Below are 16153 nucleotides of genomic sequence, written 5' to 3'. Positions count from 1 at the left end.
GATGATGACTCTGTGAGTTCATTCAGGCATATGGCACACACAGATGCACACCTGCTATGTCCAGGCACTGTTCGTAAGGCCTGGGCTCCATCAGTGAACAAAACAAAGACTTTTCTACAGCTTCTATTCTCACAAGGGAGCACAGACAATAAATGACAGGCATAACAAATAAGTAAGTTAGGGACGCCTGGGTGGCTCAGTCGGTTAAGCGTCTGCCTTTGGCTCAGGTTATGATCCCAGAGTCCTGGGATCAAGTCCCCCATCAGGCTCCTTGCTCAATGGGGAGCCTGCTTCTTCCTCTCCCTCTGCCCTCTCCCCCCGCTCATGCTCGGTCTCTCAAATAAAAAAAAAACTTAAAAAAAAAACCCAAATAAATAAGTAAATTATATTATATATTAGAAGATGGCAAGTATGATGGGGAACAAATAAAAATAAAAATAGCATAAAAGGCATCGAGAGTGGCTTCTTGCATAGCATCTGCCCTAAGTGCTGGCTCTCCCTGGCTACCAGAAAGTGGAGGAAAGACATGTTCAACTGTATTTTCTCAGGTGTCTGTGCGTAGATTCTCATTGCACACTTTCTACACTAAAGCCCCTTCTGTTTTTTGTATGTTCCGTGCATACACACATACACACACACACACACACACACACACACTCACACATCCTTGTCTTATAAAAATGGGGTTCTTTTGGGAATGAATATACACATCTGCTGTGCTTTTCTTTTTAAACTGGCAATGCAGCAAATATTGGCATACGCCATATGACTTTAAAAAAAATTTTTAAAAGATTTATTTTAGAGAAAGAGAGAGCGTGTACACACAGGGAGGGGAAGGTGCAGAGGGAGAGGGAGAGAATCTCCAGCAGACTCAGCACTGGGTGCGGAGCCCGACTCGGGGCTCAATACCACCACCTGAGCCAAAATCAAGAGTTGGACGCTTAACCGACTGAGCCACCCAGCTGCCCCTCCATAACACGACTTTTAATGATTATGTAATCCTCTAATGTAATGTGTGTACAACTCATTTATTAAACAAATAAATCGAGCACCTACTATGTGTTAGCCAATATATATCATGATAATCTTTGTTTAAAGATTTTATTTATTTGATAGAGAGAGACATAGCGAGAGAGGGAATACAAGTAGAGGGAGTGGGAAAGGGAGAAGCAGGCTTCCCCCCCCGCCGCCCCGAGCAGGGAGCCCGAAGCGGGGCTCGATCCCAGGACCCTGGGATCATGACCTGAGCCGAAGGCAGATGCTTAATGAATGAGCCACCCAGGCGCCCCTATATCATGATATTCTTAACCTCATCTTGTTAGACATTTAAGTCACTTGTATGTTTTCTGTGATTAGAGATTATACCATGATAGTCATCCGCAAGCACACCTCTGATTAGCTCCTCAGCATAAACTCTGAGATGCTTTGCTGGGTCCAAGGATATGCAGAGGCTCCTTCTGTTTTTCAATTTGGTCATTTTACCCAATTTTTCCTTTCATTTTATGATGTCACAGATTTTCTTTACGACTTAAAGTGCTGATGTTTGGAATCAGCTCCTCTACTAATACAAAGATTTGTAAAATTTGAAATGATCTTCCACTAGAATTATGTTATTAGTGATGTTAGTAAAGGTGAGAATGATCTGGAGGACAAAGTTCATCTAGGGTTTCTCCGATGACATCCCTGAAAGCAGTGTTAGGGGTCACCACTCAGTTGATGCTCAGGGATGAGAGAAACTGCATCCTTTTCAGGACAGCACATTGTTCTGTCAACTTCTGCTGTGGACACTGGCAAAAATTTTCTTAAAATGAGGAGACAAGTTACACTTAAGGTAAGTTTAAAAAAAACCTTTATGTTAATCTCATAAAAGTCAAAGAGAATTTTAGTAAATTCTAAATGCATTCCTAAGCTAGATTAAACATAAATGTTTAGATAGTAAATATGTTATCATACTAAATAGTAGGATAAAAAATGTCTAGCTGAAACCCACTGTAAACATCAGGGATAAGACAAGGATTACATAACATCTATTATATGACACATTTTGAAGTTCTCTAGCCAACAAATTAAGACAAATATTAGAAAGGAATAAACAAAGATAATATAATTTTTTTTGCAAAATAATGGCACATTTACAAAACCTAGAGCACGCCAACTGAAAAACTACTAAAATAATAGGAATTCAGTGAAATGGCCACAAAAGTAATAGATATAAATCAGTAGTCTTCCCCCTTTCTTTTTTTTTTTAAAAGATTTTATTTATTTGACAGAGAGAGACACAGCGAGAGAGGGAACACAAGCAAAGCGAGTGGAGAGGGAGAAGCAGGCTTCCCACCAAGCAAGGAGCCCAATGCGGGGCTCAATCCCAGGACCCTGGGATCATGACCTGAGCCAAAGGCAGACGCTTAACGCCTGGGCCATCCAGGCGCCCCAATAGTTCTTCCTTTCTTACATAAGCCATAACCAGTTAGAAAAATATAACTGGGAAACAATAACTTCCCAATTGCACCATCTCAACAAAAGTGCAATATTCCCAGGGATAAAATTAACTGAATTCACTAAGCAGTTATTAAGCTTTACTGAAAGACATAAATTATTTCATTCTTTCATGTATTCATTAAGGCATTTTTTTTAAATTTCCACTATAGTCAACATACAGTGTTGTATTAGTTTCATTTGTACGGTATAGTGATTCAACAACTCTACACATTACTCAGTGCTCATCATGGTAAGTGTGCTCTTAATCCCCGTCACCTGTTTCGCCCCCACCCCCAACCTCCCCTCTGGGAACCAGAAGTTTGTTATCTATGGTTAAGAGTCTGGTATTTCGCTTGTCTTTTTTTTCTTTTCTTTTTCTTTTTTTTGTTTTCTTTCTTAATTCCACTTATGAGTGAAATCATATGGTATTTGTGTTTCTCTGATTGACTTATCTCACTTAGCATTATAGTCTCCAAATCCACCCAGGTGTTACAAATGGGAAGCATTAAGTCTTTTTTTTTTTTTTAATAAGACAGACACGGTCCCTGCCCCGCATAAAACTTGCTATTTGTTGACATATCAACAATTAGAAACATGTTCATAGATGAAAACGTGCAATATGGTAAAGATAAAATTTTGTCCTACATAGGCTATGAATCTAATGAAATTTCCATCAAAACCCAAAAGTACTATTTTGGGAGAACTTGACAAAATATGGAAGTAAAAATGTGGGGGAAAAGCCAAGAACATTTGGAAAAGCATGGTCATAAAGGAGGCTTGCCCTAATGTGCTACTAAAACACATAGGGATTAATGAAGGGGGGTAAGTCGGAGGGGGAGACGAACCATGAGAGACGATCGACTCTGAAAAACAAACTGAGGGTTCTAGAGGGGAGGGGGTGGGGGATGGGTTAGCCTGATGATGGGTATTAAAGAGGGCACGTGGAGGTTCTGCGTGGAGCACTGGGTGTTATGCACAAACAATGAATCATGGAACACTACATCAAAAACTAATGATGTAATGTATGGTGATTAACATAACAATAAAAAATTATTAAAAAAATAAAACACATAGGGATTAAACAGTGACCAATGGATAGGCAACGAAACCAGGCACGGATCAGAAACAGATGGAAGTAGACTCGAGAATCAGGTGTCTTAACAAAAGCCAGCATTCTAAAGAAGTGGGAAAGGCTAGAGCACCCAGCAGGTCCAGACAGGAAGAAGGTGGCACCCACAGACACGGCATGCCCGATGTGAATTTAAGGAAAGGACTAATACAGTGGTGTGGTCAGGGTTAAGGGAAACCACAGGGATGGTGCAGAACCTTCGGGGCCATTAGGACCCCAGAGCTAAAGGGTCAAAAAGGAGAAGGAACTTTGAAAACGCGGAGAGATGGCTACCTGAGGTAGGCACCCAAAGTCACCAGGCCCTCCCCTCCAGGAATACAAAAGGAAGCCAGCTGAGCAGCCTGGAGAATAAATGTCCCTGTCCTCCTAGCTCCTCCAGCCTGTTGTGGCCTCCCTGGCACAGGGCAGGATGGACGAGGGTAGATGCGGGGGATGGGGGGAGGCAGTCACAGAGGGAAACGGACACCATCAGCACCACATATGGCTCCCTTACATAGAGTTCAGGCGAAACTGGCTACCCATTTGGTGAAAATAAAAGATTATAGCCCTATACCTCATATTTTACCCCCAAAACGAATGCCAGATAGATTAAAGATTTGATGCAAAAACATTTGAAACAAGACAGTTGGGAGAAATAATAGCAAAATATTTATGCCATCTTGGCATGCACGGTGCCCTTCTGAACATTGAGGCAGAACTGTAAAGGGAGGGACTAGTAAATTCAACAACATAAAATCTTAGTGGCAAAAATAGATATGTTATACTTTTTAAACTGGTTATTGCTTGTATAACAAGTTAAATTAAGGAGAGAATGTACTGAGAGAAATATCTGCAATATATATAACCAAGGAACCAAGGGTTAATATCCTTCACATGTAAAAGAACTCATAAGAAATAACAGCAAAACTGTGGAAAAGCAGACGAAGGGCAGAAACAGTCATTCTGAAATCAAGCAAAAGCAGTAAAGGGCAAAGAAACATACACAAGAATGTATCCAACTCTAGTACTGATCAGAGAAATGCAAACCGTAATGTTATTAGTTTGCCTGATTTCACAAAAATCAAAAAGATCCCATAAAAAAGTCCAAATGGTGAATGACAGCCAGCATAACATAAGGTGCAGGAAGACAGGCGGTCACACACAGCGGGTAGGAATGAAGGCAGGACCCCTTCTGGTGGGTAAGTAGGTCATACATATCTCCCACCTACCAAATCCACATCTAGAAATTTATCCAAAGAGAACACTGGGTGAAGTGTGCAGATGCTCAGTGGTGGGCCACGGACGACAACAAGCATTGGGAAGCTGCCGAAAGAACGAGATTAACAGCTACCCTGTTCAGCACCTACCGCCAGCAGATACCACTCAAGCCCTAACAGAGGGCAGGGGATGAGTTACACACCCTCATGAGTCAGGTCCCTGATTAGAGGAAGAGCCCCCAGTGTCAAAAGATTAAGTGCTGAGCAGGTTACTGAGCTCAGGAGGGATGGGTGGTGGGGCTGGGAGGGATCTTTCCACGTGTTGGTATTTTTCCGAATGTTTTACAATCTTATTCTTAATCAAAATAAATAAATAAATAAAGCTGTATTTGAAGGCCAAAAAATAAAAAACCTACCCAACCAACTTGAATTCTCTGGAAAGGGAATTTATTTTGATGGTGCCTTTTTTTGAAAAGATGAGAAAGAGAGAGACAGAGAGCGAGCGAGCATGTGGGAAAGAATGGAGGGGGCGGGGAGCAGACTCCCTGCTGAGCAGGGAGCACAAAAGCAGGGCTCGATCCCAGGACCCCGAGATCATGACCTGAGCTGAAGGCAGACGCTTAACTGACTGAGCCACCCAGGCGCCCCTTGATGGTACCTTTTAATGAAAAAGCACAGCGTGAAGCTTTACTGACCACAAAGTGTCACACGGATGCACAGGGAGGCGCTAGACAAGTCGCACTTGGAGCTGTCCTCACTAAGCTGGCCGAGTTCTCTGGAGCACCTGCCTGGGACTCTCCAGCACACAACGTGGGAAGGAGAAAACAGAACGTCCCCAGATGTTCTCATTTTTGTATGACTGACATTTGAAGAGTCCCTTTTAGGCTAAAATGACATGGTTGGAAGGCTCAGCTGAACAGCACTTGGCCGTGCCCGCAACATGTGATTTTTTTTTTTTTCCGCTGAGTTTAATGTGGAATCCAGCACATGACACGTTTGGATCCTTACAGATGCTCATGAAATCTCCAAGCTGCTCCAAGTCTCCCTCTAACACGCATGCACTCTTGCAGCCCTGGCACCAAGCAACAAACGGAATCGTAAAGAAACCACTCTACAGGGGCGCCCAGCTGGCTCACAGCTGGTTAAGCGTCTGCCTTTGGCTCAGGTCATGATCTCGGGGTCCTGGGATTGAGCCCCGTGTTGGGCTCCCTGCTCAGCGGGGAGTCTGCCTCTCCCTCAGCCTGCTGCTCCCCCTACTCGTGCTCTCTCTCTCTGACAAATAAAATCTTTAAAAAAAAAAAAGAAAAGAAAAGAAAAAGAAACCACTCTACAAAAGCCCCTAAAGACGTTTCCACATACGCAAGGACTGTCTTGAGTCTCATAGACATCTGTAAGTTCAGGCAGCCTGGAAATAATCAGCACAAAGGTTGCAGCTCCTGGGTTGTTTTCTACCCAGAAAATCAAATCTCATGTAATCCCGAGTCCTGTGACACTATCAATGTCCCTTCTCAAACTCAAAAAAAACCCCCAAATTGACAGGGACCAGGACCTGGATGTAAACAAGGCAGCAGTCAAAAAGGCCCCGAGTGAAAGAGCTTCGGTCAACAGACTTAGAGTCTCTGCTCCAGATGGAGGTCAAGTGTAGCAGCTTTGAAAGTACGAACCGATTCCTTTTAAAAGGACTGATTTTATAGTGCCCCACCTGCATAGGGTAATTTTTTTCTTCTCTAAACGAAAAGTAGTCCAAGATGAGTCAACTGACAGGGTTGCTATGCAAAGAAACCTAATACTTGGAAGGAAGCATTTTTCATGACCCTGGGGTTCCACGCCTGTGCTGGGGGGGCTCAGAGTCCAGCGCTACCTCCCGCCCCACGTCCCCTTTCTCCTCCTAAATGGATGTTGGAGGTGATTTGTTAAAACTCAGAATGACGGGGCTGGGGAGAGCTGGAAGGGGAGGGCATCCCAGGCACAGGGAGACCTCTCCTGGCCCTGGAGCGGGGGTGAGGTCTCTCTGGGGCCCTGCACCAAAGCACCTGTTCCAATTCCCACCTGAACCCCCCACTGAACTACAGGCCTACAATGCAGCGCCTGTGACATCGTCAGCATCCAGCCTACAGGCACAGGTGGGCCTACAGGTAGCAGCTGCTTACCAGGGACCCCCCCAGTTAAGGAGGCCAGATACTGTAAAAAGCTGTTATTTGGGGGGCACCTGGGTGGCTCAGCCGGTTAAGTGTCTGCCTTTGCCTCAGGTCATGATCCCAGGGTCCTGGGATCGAGCCCCGCATCAGGCTCCCTGCTCGGCAGGGAGTCTGCCTCTCCCTCTGCCTCTGACCCACACCCCTGCTCATGCTCTCGCTCATGCTTGCTCTCTTCTCTCTCAAACAAATAAATGGAATCTTAAAAAAAAAAAAAAAAGCTGTTATTTTTTTATTTTTATTTATTTATTTTTAAGATTTCATTTATTTATTTGAAATCAACTAACACTCGGCCCACTGAGACTAAGGCCACTTGCAAGGGACACACAATTCCTAGTTTGTCTTTTTAAACAGTGAGTCTAGTGTCCATTGCTTTGAGATTTACCTTGAGAACGACAGAGAAGTCAACATCCTTGGTTTCCTTCAGGCCGAGCGGAATCAGCGGGACCGTAAATGCCTCCCTATAAGGAACACAGCAAGGTAATGAACATCAGGATCCCGGCCACTCTGCGCCCAGCAGCCCAGCTCAGGGCCCCCCGACCTCCAGATCCCAGTCCCACAAACTCTACTTCATGTTCCATAAAGAGGACTCTGGTTATGTGCCTGTCTCTGTTCTAAGCCCAATCCTAGCACCCTGTGCCTTCTGGACTATGCAGCCTAACACATGAGGGCCTACCACCTTGACCTAGGTCCCGATCTCCACCCTTCTTTGAGTGACTATGCTGAGGACTTCCTGTGCCCCAGGGTCTGGGCCTGGGGTGTGCACTGCTCCCCGACCTGGGCACACCACCCTGCCAGTGGACCTCCTTCATCAGCGCCCATCCCCCACCCTCCTCCCCCATTCCTCACCAGGGCAGGTCCTACCTCTCCTGCGGCCCTCCAATCCTGGGCTCTCGGGGCCCTCCTCTGATGGGGTGTATCCCCCTCTGCGTCCCATCACCTGCACGGGGAAGGCCTTGAGGGCCGGAGCCCCTTCGGACACCTAAATGCACCTAGCTCCACCCGTCATGCCCTGGCCGGCTACTTGCTCCCCACGTGGCTCCCCCTCAACCAAGTGACCACTCAATTCCCCCACAGGTCACCCTGGAAGTATGCCCTGAGCCTACATTCTTAGGGACAGGGGCAGGGCCAACAGGGAGTAAAGGGGGCTCGGACTGTGTTTTGCAAACAGAGATTTAGCTCCCTGACCTGTAACAGGAGACCTCCTGGGGCTGCTCAGCCCAGCTGGGGAGAAGGCCAGGAATGCTGAGCAGGGTAAGTGGACAATGCAGCTGTAAGCTGAAACTGTCTCTGTGGCCAAGAGAAAACCACGGGCTGCGCTAAAAGCAGGCGAGCTCCAACCGTGGGGGTGCGTGGCTTCCCCAAAGCCTGCAGGGAAAGCTGGACCCTACTGGAAGGGAGAGAGCATGGACCATGCCTCTCTCCTCCGCGCCCCCCAGCACCCTCCTGCCCTCACCCCACCGGGGATGCAGACAAGGCCTGTTCTCCCCGGGACTGTGGAGAGCAGCCAGGGCACCCCAGCCCCAACCTTGCACTAACGTGAACTCCCTCCATGACCTCCAGCCTCGTGTTTTCTCATCTGCCCAGCCAGACCGTTTCTTCTTGGCCTGCCTCGCAGGAATGTTTAAAGATCAACTGTGCTTAAAAAGAAACAATCTGCTTTGAAAACAGGAAGGGGGCGGAGGCGACCCCAAGGAGTCATTATTAACTAATACATCTCTCTCCCCACTCTTCCCGATGGCACAGGGGACTGACTGCCCGGCCACCGAGAGCCACTCTGCAATCGCAGAGGAGCATTCGTACCTGTCTCTGCAGGCTGCCCTCACGACGGACCTCCCCGCACTCCAGGACGGCAAGTGGGAATATGAAACATCCTCCATTCACCAGCAAAGTTGGGCCCTGCCTCACTTACTCAAAGAACTTCGACCTTTGGGCAGGACGCTAGAATTTAATACCACAGCGGATATTTGGGGTTCTGATTAGGTGTTCAGAACCACACTGGGAGCCCAAAGGTGAGCGAGCCAGGACACATTGATGTCACAGAAGGAAGAGCAGAGGTTTCATACACTAACGCTTTCCCTCAGGCCTTAAAAAACACCCACGCGCCACACAGAGACTTGGAGACGATCAGGAAAAGCACACTCCAGAGGTGACTCAGGGTTCCCAAACGTCATCCTTTTGTGAATCCACAGGACTGTTTACTGACTGAGTCTCCCCCGGCACTCACGTACCTTTTGAGAAGGCTCACTTCCCCACACAGAGCTTCTCAAAGTTATTTCTCCGTAAAGATGGACTTGTCTTTCAAAGGTAGCTCACCCTGGGGAGGCTTTCTGAGCTTTTCTGAAGGCCCCGCCTCAATACCGTGCCTCCCACAAACACTCCCTAGGGGAGGCTTCTGAATTACGACATTTGTTTCTCAAAGATTTACTGGGGCACGTTTCTGAAGTGTCTCCTCAGGAAACTCGCATGGGTCCCCTTAATATTTGATGTAAACGATCCCTGACGAGCAGTTTATGTGTTTTTGCGTCCTATCCAGAATTCTGGATGACCCAGTCAGGCCCTGTGCATGGTGATGAGGCTGATAGGAAGAAGGGAGGGCAATGTGGGCCCCCACCTGGCAGGCTGGCTCTCCAATCCAACCACAAGGGTGCGTGCAGGGCATCTTTATGATACAGCCATGTGAGAGATGCCGTCTCTTCACCTGGACCCAGTCACGCAGCTCTTCCCTAAAACTATGTCGCAAGGGTCCGAGGACAATTGGATACCTTTTTGTCCAACTCCCCAGGTATTTCCAACAAACGTCATCTGTTCATCCCTTGACTCTTGCACCATGCTCAATCCTCAACCTGACAATCCCTCTCTTCCCAAAGCGGGGTTGGCCACATCCTCAGGTCTATCTGAGCACCATCCCCTGATATGGCACGTTTTGAGGCTCAGAAAGTAACTAGAAGAAGCATTGCCCCCACTTACTCTGTGCTCTGGTAGACTCCCACTGAGATGTTTAGCCCCTCCAGCTCTTCCTTGAGCATCTGCAGGTCTGAGTTCACGAAGCTCAGTTCCAGGCGCACCTGCTCCCGTACCTTCTGGTTCGTAGCTACTCTGTGAGAAGAGAAGGGGGGAAAAGTGCCTTCAGCCAAGCTGCCCAGCTGCCAAGGGAGCAAACCTCCCAGGCCCCATAAGGAAGTTCTGAGGGTTCAGTTGCGGATGTGAGGGCCAGATGTGACCAGGTAAGATGTCTCCGAGATGCACCTGGCCTCTCTTGAGCCACTCCTGCCAGTAAATGGACCTCGGACGTAGCTGATAAACTGAGCTGCCAGACATGAATCTTAAGACACCCCTGCAAATGGGGCACCTGGGTGGCTCAGTTGTTAAGCATCTGCCTTCAGCTCAGGTCATGATCCCAGGGTGCTGGGATCGAGCCCCACATGGGGCTCCCTGCTCGGCAGGGGGCCTGCTTCTCCCTCTCCCACTCCCCCTGCTTGTGTTCCCTCTCTCACTGTGCCTCTCTCTGTCAAATAAATAAATAAAATCTTAAAAAAAAAAAAAAAAGACACCCCTGCAAAGAATTAGCTTTGAGAAGAGAAAAGAGAACTGCTCCCAGCCACCCAAAAAGACCGTAAATTATCCCTGGAAAGGAAATGGGTAAGAAAACAGAGGAGGAGGTAATGCTCCTCAGCTCATTTTATGAGGTCTAGTCTTACCCTGACCCAGACCAGAGGAAGACATCACAAGAAAGCAAAACAATAAACCGACATCTTTCATGAATATGTATGCAAAAATCCTCAACAAAATATTAGCAAGCCAAACCCAGCAACATTTAACAAGGATTATATACCACAACCAAGTGGGACTTATCCCAGGATTGCAAGGTTGGTTTAATATCTGAAAATCAATTACTGTAACATACTATATTAATAGGATATAGGATAAAAACCACATGGTCCTCTCAATAGATACAAAAAAAGTCCAACACAGATTCATGATAAAAATTCTCAATAAACTAGGAACAGAAGAGAATTTACAAAACTCCATAAAAAGCATCTACGAAAACCCAAAGCTGGGCACCTGGGTGGCTCAGATGGTTAAGCGTCTGCCTTTGGCTCGGGTTGTGATCCCAGAGTCCTGGGATCGAGTCCCGCATTGGGCTCCCTGCTCCTTGGGAGCCTGCTTCTCCCTCTGCCTCTCTCTCTCTCTCTCGCTCATGAATAAATAAATAAAATCTTTAATAAAAAAAAAACCCCAAAGCTAACATCATACTAGTGGTGAAAGACATGCTTCTCCCTTATGATCAGGAACAAGGCAAAGACATCCATTTTTGCCACTTCTTTTTTTTTTTTAAAGATTTTATTTATTTATTTGAGAGAGAGAGAATGAGAGAGAGCATGAGAGGGAAGAGGGTCAGAGGGAGAAGCAGACTCCCTGCTGAGCAGGGAGCCCGATGCAGGACTCGATCCCGGGACTCCAGGATCATGACCTGAGCCGAAGGCAGTCGCTTAACCAACTGAGCCACCCAGGCGCCCCATTTTTGCCACTTCTAATCACTACTGTACTAGAACTTCAAACCAGTGGCAATAGGTAAATAAAGAAATTAAAGGCATCTGGATTGGAAAGGAAGAAGTAAAACTGTCTTTATTCATAGATGACATAATTTCGTATGTAGAAAATCCCAAGGCATTCACATTCACTAGAACTAATACATTCAGCAAGGTCACAGGATACAATTCAATCCACAAAAATCAATTTTATCTCCACTACCAGCAATGAGCACTCTTAAGACGAAATTAAGAAAACAATTTCATTCACAACAGCATCAAAAAGAGTAAAATATTTTGAAATAAATTTAACAAAAGAAGCATTAGACTTGTACACTGAAAACTACAAAACACTGCATATTAAACAGAGAGACAGTCCGTGTTTACACATTAAACAATTCACTATTGTTAAGGTGTCAATTCTCCCTAATTGATCAATTCAATGCAGTTCCAGTCAAAATCCCACTGAACTTTTTAGTAGAAATTGACAAATTGATCCTAAAATTTATATGGAAATGCAAAGGATCTAGAAGCCAAATAATTTTGAAAAAGAACAAAGTTGGAGGATTTATGCTATCGGATTTTAAAACTTACTATAAATCCACAGCAATCAAGATAATGTAGTACAGACATAAGGATAGGCAATGGAACAGAACAGAATCCAGAAATAAATCCTTACATTTACAGTCAATTGCTTCTGACAAAGGTGACAAGACATTTCAAGGGAGGAAAGACAGTCTTTTCAACAGTGTCCCCAAGATCACCACCACATTCCGTGATCTACTTGGAGGACTCACAGGACTCATAACATAGTTGTACTCATGGCTCTGATTTACTACAGCAAAAGGGAAAGGTACATGGGGTGAGGTCTGGAGGAAACCAGGCACAGGCCGCAAAGGGTCCTCTTTCCCAGGAGAGTCACATGGGATGTGCTGAACTCCTCCAACAGTGTTCTGACAACACATGTAAAATGCTCTCTACTCAGGAAGCTCATTCGAGCCATGGTGGTCTAGGTTTTTACTGGGAACTGGTCAGGTAGGCACTTGTCTCTAGCATGTTCCAAAATTCCAGACTCCCAGAGGGAAAGCAGGTACTCAGCATAAACCACACTGTGCAAACAGTTCAGGCACAGTGAGCCCCTCTTATCAGTTCTGGAAATGGTGGAAACGATCCTGAAATTAAGTTTCCAGACACCAGCCAAGGGCCAACCTTGCAAGCAGGCTTTCTAAGGATAGCTCTCTCAGGTCTGCTTTGATTAACTCTTTTCTGCACAATCAGCAAAAAACCTCAATCTAAATCTCATCCCATACATAAATATTAAGTCAAAATGGATCAGAGACGGGGCGCCTGGTGGCTCAGTCTGTTGAGCATCTGCCTTTGGCTCAGGTCATGATCTCAGGATCCTGGAATGGAGCTCCGTGTCCAGCTCCCTGCTCACCGGGGAATCTGCTTCTCCCACTCCCTCTGCCCCTCCTCCCCGCCCCGCTGGTGCTCTCTTTCTCATATGAATAAATAAAATCTTTAAAAAAAATGGATCAGAGACTTCAATATAAGAGCTAAAACTCTACCACTTCTAGAAGAAAATACAGAAGAAAATCTTTATGATCTTGGGCTGGACAAAGTGTTCTTCACTATACACCAAAAGCACAATCCATGAAAGAAAAATCGAATTGGATTCTGTCAAATGTAAAAACTTCTGTGATTCAGAAGACACCATAAAAGAAAAAAAAAAAAAGAAAGAAAGAAAACACAAGCCACAGCCTGGGAGAAAAATATTTGCAAATTATATATCTGATAGAGACTTTGTATCTAGAATATATAAAGAGTTCTGCTGATTAAATAATAAAAAGACATACAATTTTTAACAGGCAAAAGATTTTTTTTTAAATTGAGATGTAACTGACACACATTATATTAGTTTCAGGTATAAAACATAATAATTCCATATTTATATATATTGCAAAATGATCAGCACTATAAATCTAGTTAACAGTCACCACCATAGTTACAGAATTTTTTCTTGTGATAAGACCTTTTAAGACTTACTCTCTTAGCAACTTTAAAATATGCCATACACCACAAAAACAGACACATAGATCAATGGAACAGAATCGAGAGCCCAGAAATGGACCCTCAACTCTATGGTCAACTTATTTTTGACAAAGCAGGAAAGAATGTCCAATGGCAAAAAGACAGTCTCTTCAACAAATGGTGTTGGGAAAATTGGACAGCCACATGCAGAAGAATGAAACTGGACCATTTCCTTACACCACACACAAAAACAGACTCCAAATGGTTGAAAGACCTAAACGTGAGACAGGAGTCCATCCAAATCCTAAAGGAGAACACAGGTAGCAACCTTTTCGACCTTAGCCGCAGCAACTTCTTCCTAGAAACATCGCCAAAGGCACGGGAAGCAAGGGCAAAAATGAACTATTGGGACTTCATCAAGATGAAAAGCTTTTGCACAGCAAAAGAAACAGTCCACAAAACCAAAAGACAACCGACAGAATGGGAGAAAATATTTGCAAATGACATATCAGATAAAGGGCTAGTATCCAAAATCTATAAAGAACTTACCAAACTCAACACCCAAAGAACAAATAATCCAATCAAGAAATGGGCATATGACATGAACAGACATTTTTCCAAAGAAGACATCCAAATGGCCAACAGACACATGAAAAAGTGCTCAACATCGCTCGGCATCAGGGAAATCCAAATCAAAACCTCAATGAGATACCACCTCACACCCGTCAGAATGGCTAAAATTAACAAGTCAGGGAACGACAGATGTTGGCGGGGATGTGGAGAAAGGGGAACCCTCCTACACTGTTGGTGGGAATGCAAGCTGGTGCAACCCCTCTGGAAAACAGTATGGAGGTTCCTCAAACAGTTGAAATTAGAGCTACCGTTCGATCCAGCAATTGCACTACTGGGTATTTACCCCAAAGATACAAATGTAGGGACCCGAAGGGGTACGTGTACCCCAATGTTTATAGCAGCAATGTCCACAATAGCCAAACTGTGGAAAGAGCCAAGATGCCCATCGACAGATGAATGGATAAAGAAGAGGTGGTATATATACACAATGGAATATTATGCAGCCATCAAAAGGAATGAGATCTTGCCATTTGCAACGACGTGGATGGAACTGGAGGGTGTTATGCTGAGTGAAATAAGTCAATCAGAGAAAGACATGTATCACATGACCTCACTGATATGAGGAATTCTTAATCTCAGGAAACAAACTGAGTCTTACTGGAGTGGTTGGGGGTGGGAGGGATGGGGTGGCTGGGTGATAGACATTGGGGAGGGTATGTGCTACGGTGAGCGCTGTGAATTGTGCAAGACTGTTGAATCACAGATCTGTACTTCTGAAACAAATAACGCAACATATTTTAAGAAAAAAGAAAAAGAAGAAGATAACAGGAGAGGAAGAAAAGGGGAGTATGTCAGAGGGGGAGACCAACCATGAGAGATGATGGACTCTGAAAAACAAACTGAGGGTTCTAGAGGGGAGGGGGGGAGGGGGATGGGTTGTCCTGGTGGTGGGTATTGAGGAGGGCACGTTCTGCATGGAGCACTGGGTGTTATGCACAAACAACGAATCATGGAACACTGCACCAAAAACTAATGATGTAATATATGGTGATTAACATAACAATAAAAAAATTAAAAAAAAATAAAAATAAAATATGCCATACGCTATTATTAACTATAGTCACTATGGAATACATTAAATCCCCACGACTTGTTTATTTTGTAACTGAAAGTTTGTGCCTCTTGACCCCCCTTTACCCATCTTCCAAGCCCCAACTCTGGCAAGCATCCATTTGTTCTCTGTATCGATGAGCTTTTTTTTTTTTAAATAAAGATTCTACATATAAATGGGATCATACGGTATTTCTTTTTCTGACTTATTATCACTTAACACAATGCCCTCGAGGTCCATGCATGTTGTCACAAATGGCAAGACTTCATGCTTCTTTATGGCCAAATAACATTACACGGTATATATACACTGCATCTTCTTTATCACACATTCATCCATGGATGGAGCTTAGGTTGTTTTCCATATCTTGGCCATTGTAAATAATACTTCAATGAACATGGGGGTGTATATAACTTTTCGAGTGAGCATTTTTGTTTTCCTCAAATAAGGACCCAGAAGTGGAATTGCTGGATCACATGGTAGTTCTAATTTTAGCTTTTTTAAGGGAACTGCATACTGTTTTCCATAGTGGCTGCACCAATTTACATTCCCCACCAACAGTGCACGAGGGTTCCCTTTTCTCCACGTTCTCACCAACACTTATTATTTCTTCTCTTTTTGATAATAGCCATGGTCACAGGTTCAGGTCTCACTGTGGTTTTGATTTGCCGTTCCCACCTGATGAGTGATGTTGAGCATCTTTTCATGTGTCTATTGGCCATCTTTTGTCTTCTTTGGAAAAATGTCTATTCAGAGCCTCTGCCCGTTTTTTATTTTTTTAAAAAAGATTTTATTTATTTATTTATTTGAGAGAGAGAATGAGAGGGGTTAGGGTCAGAGGGAGAAGCAAACTCCCCGCCAAGCAGGGAGCCCGATGCGGGACTCGATCCCGGGACTCCAGGATCATA

At 44.8% G+C, this 16153-nt stretch overlaps 1 protein-coding gene across 1 annotated transcript in view; it reads right to left on the bottom strand.

Annotated features, from left to right (window-relative positions):
- The window catches only part of RHPN2 (rhophilin Rho GTPase binding protein 2), a 65404-nt gene that overhangs the window by 20351 nt on the left and 28900 nt on the right, over positions 1-16153 (bottom strand). Inside the window, exons 3-4 of the mRNA XM_025854341.2 lie at positions 9969-10097; positions 7384-7459 (exon numbers count right to left, since the gene is read on the bottom strand). Of these exons, the coding sequence (XP_025710126.1) occupies positions 7384-7459; positions 9969-10097 (205 nt within the window). The remainder of the gene's footprint in view (positions 1-7383; positions 7460-9968; positions 10098-16153) is intronic.

The sequence above is a fragment of the Callorhinus ursinus genome, unplaced genomic scaffold, assembly GCF_003265705.2.
Source record: "Callorhinus ursinus isolate GAN/ISIS: 27379988/994484 unplaced genomic scaffold, GSC_fseal_2.0 scaffold61, whole genome shotgun sequence".
NCBI classification, from domain to species: Eukaryota; Metazoa; Chordata; class Mammalia; order Carnivora; family Otariidae; genus Callorhinus; species Callorhinus ursinus.
The sequence above is the reverse complement of the archived record's forward strand: the minus strand, read 5'-3'. Positions and strand labels throughout refer to the sequence as shown.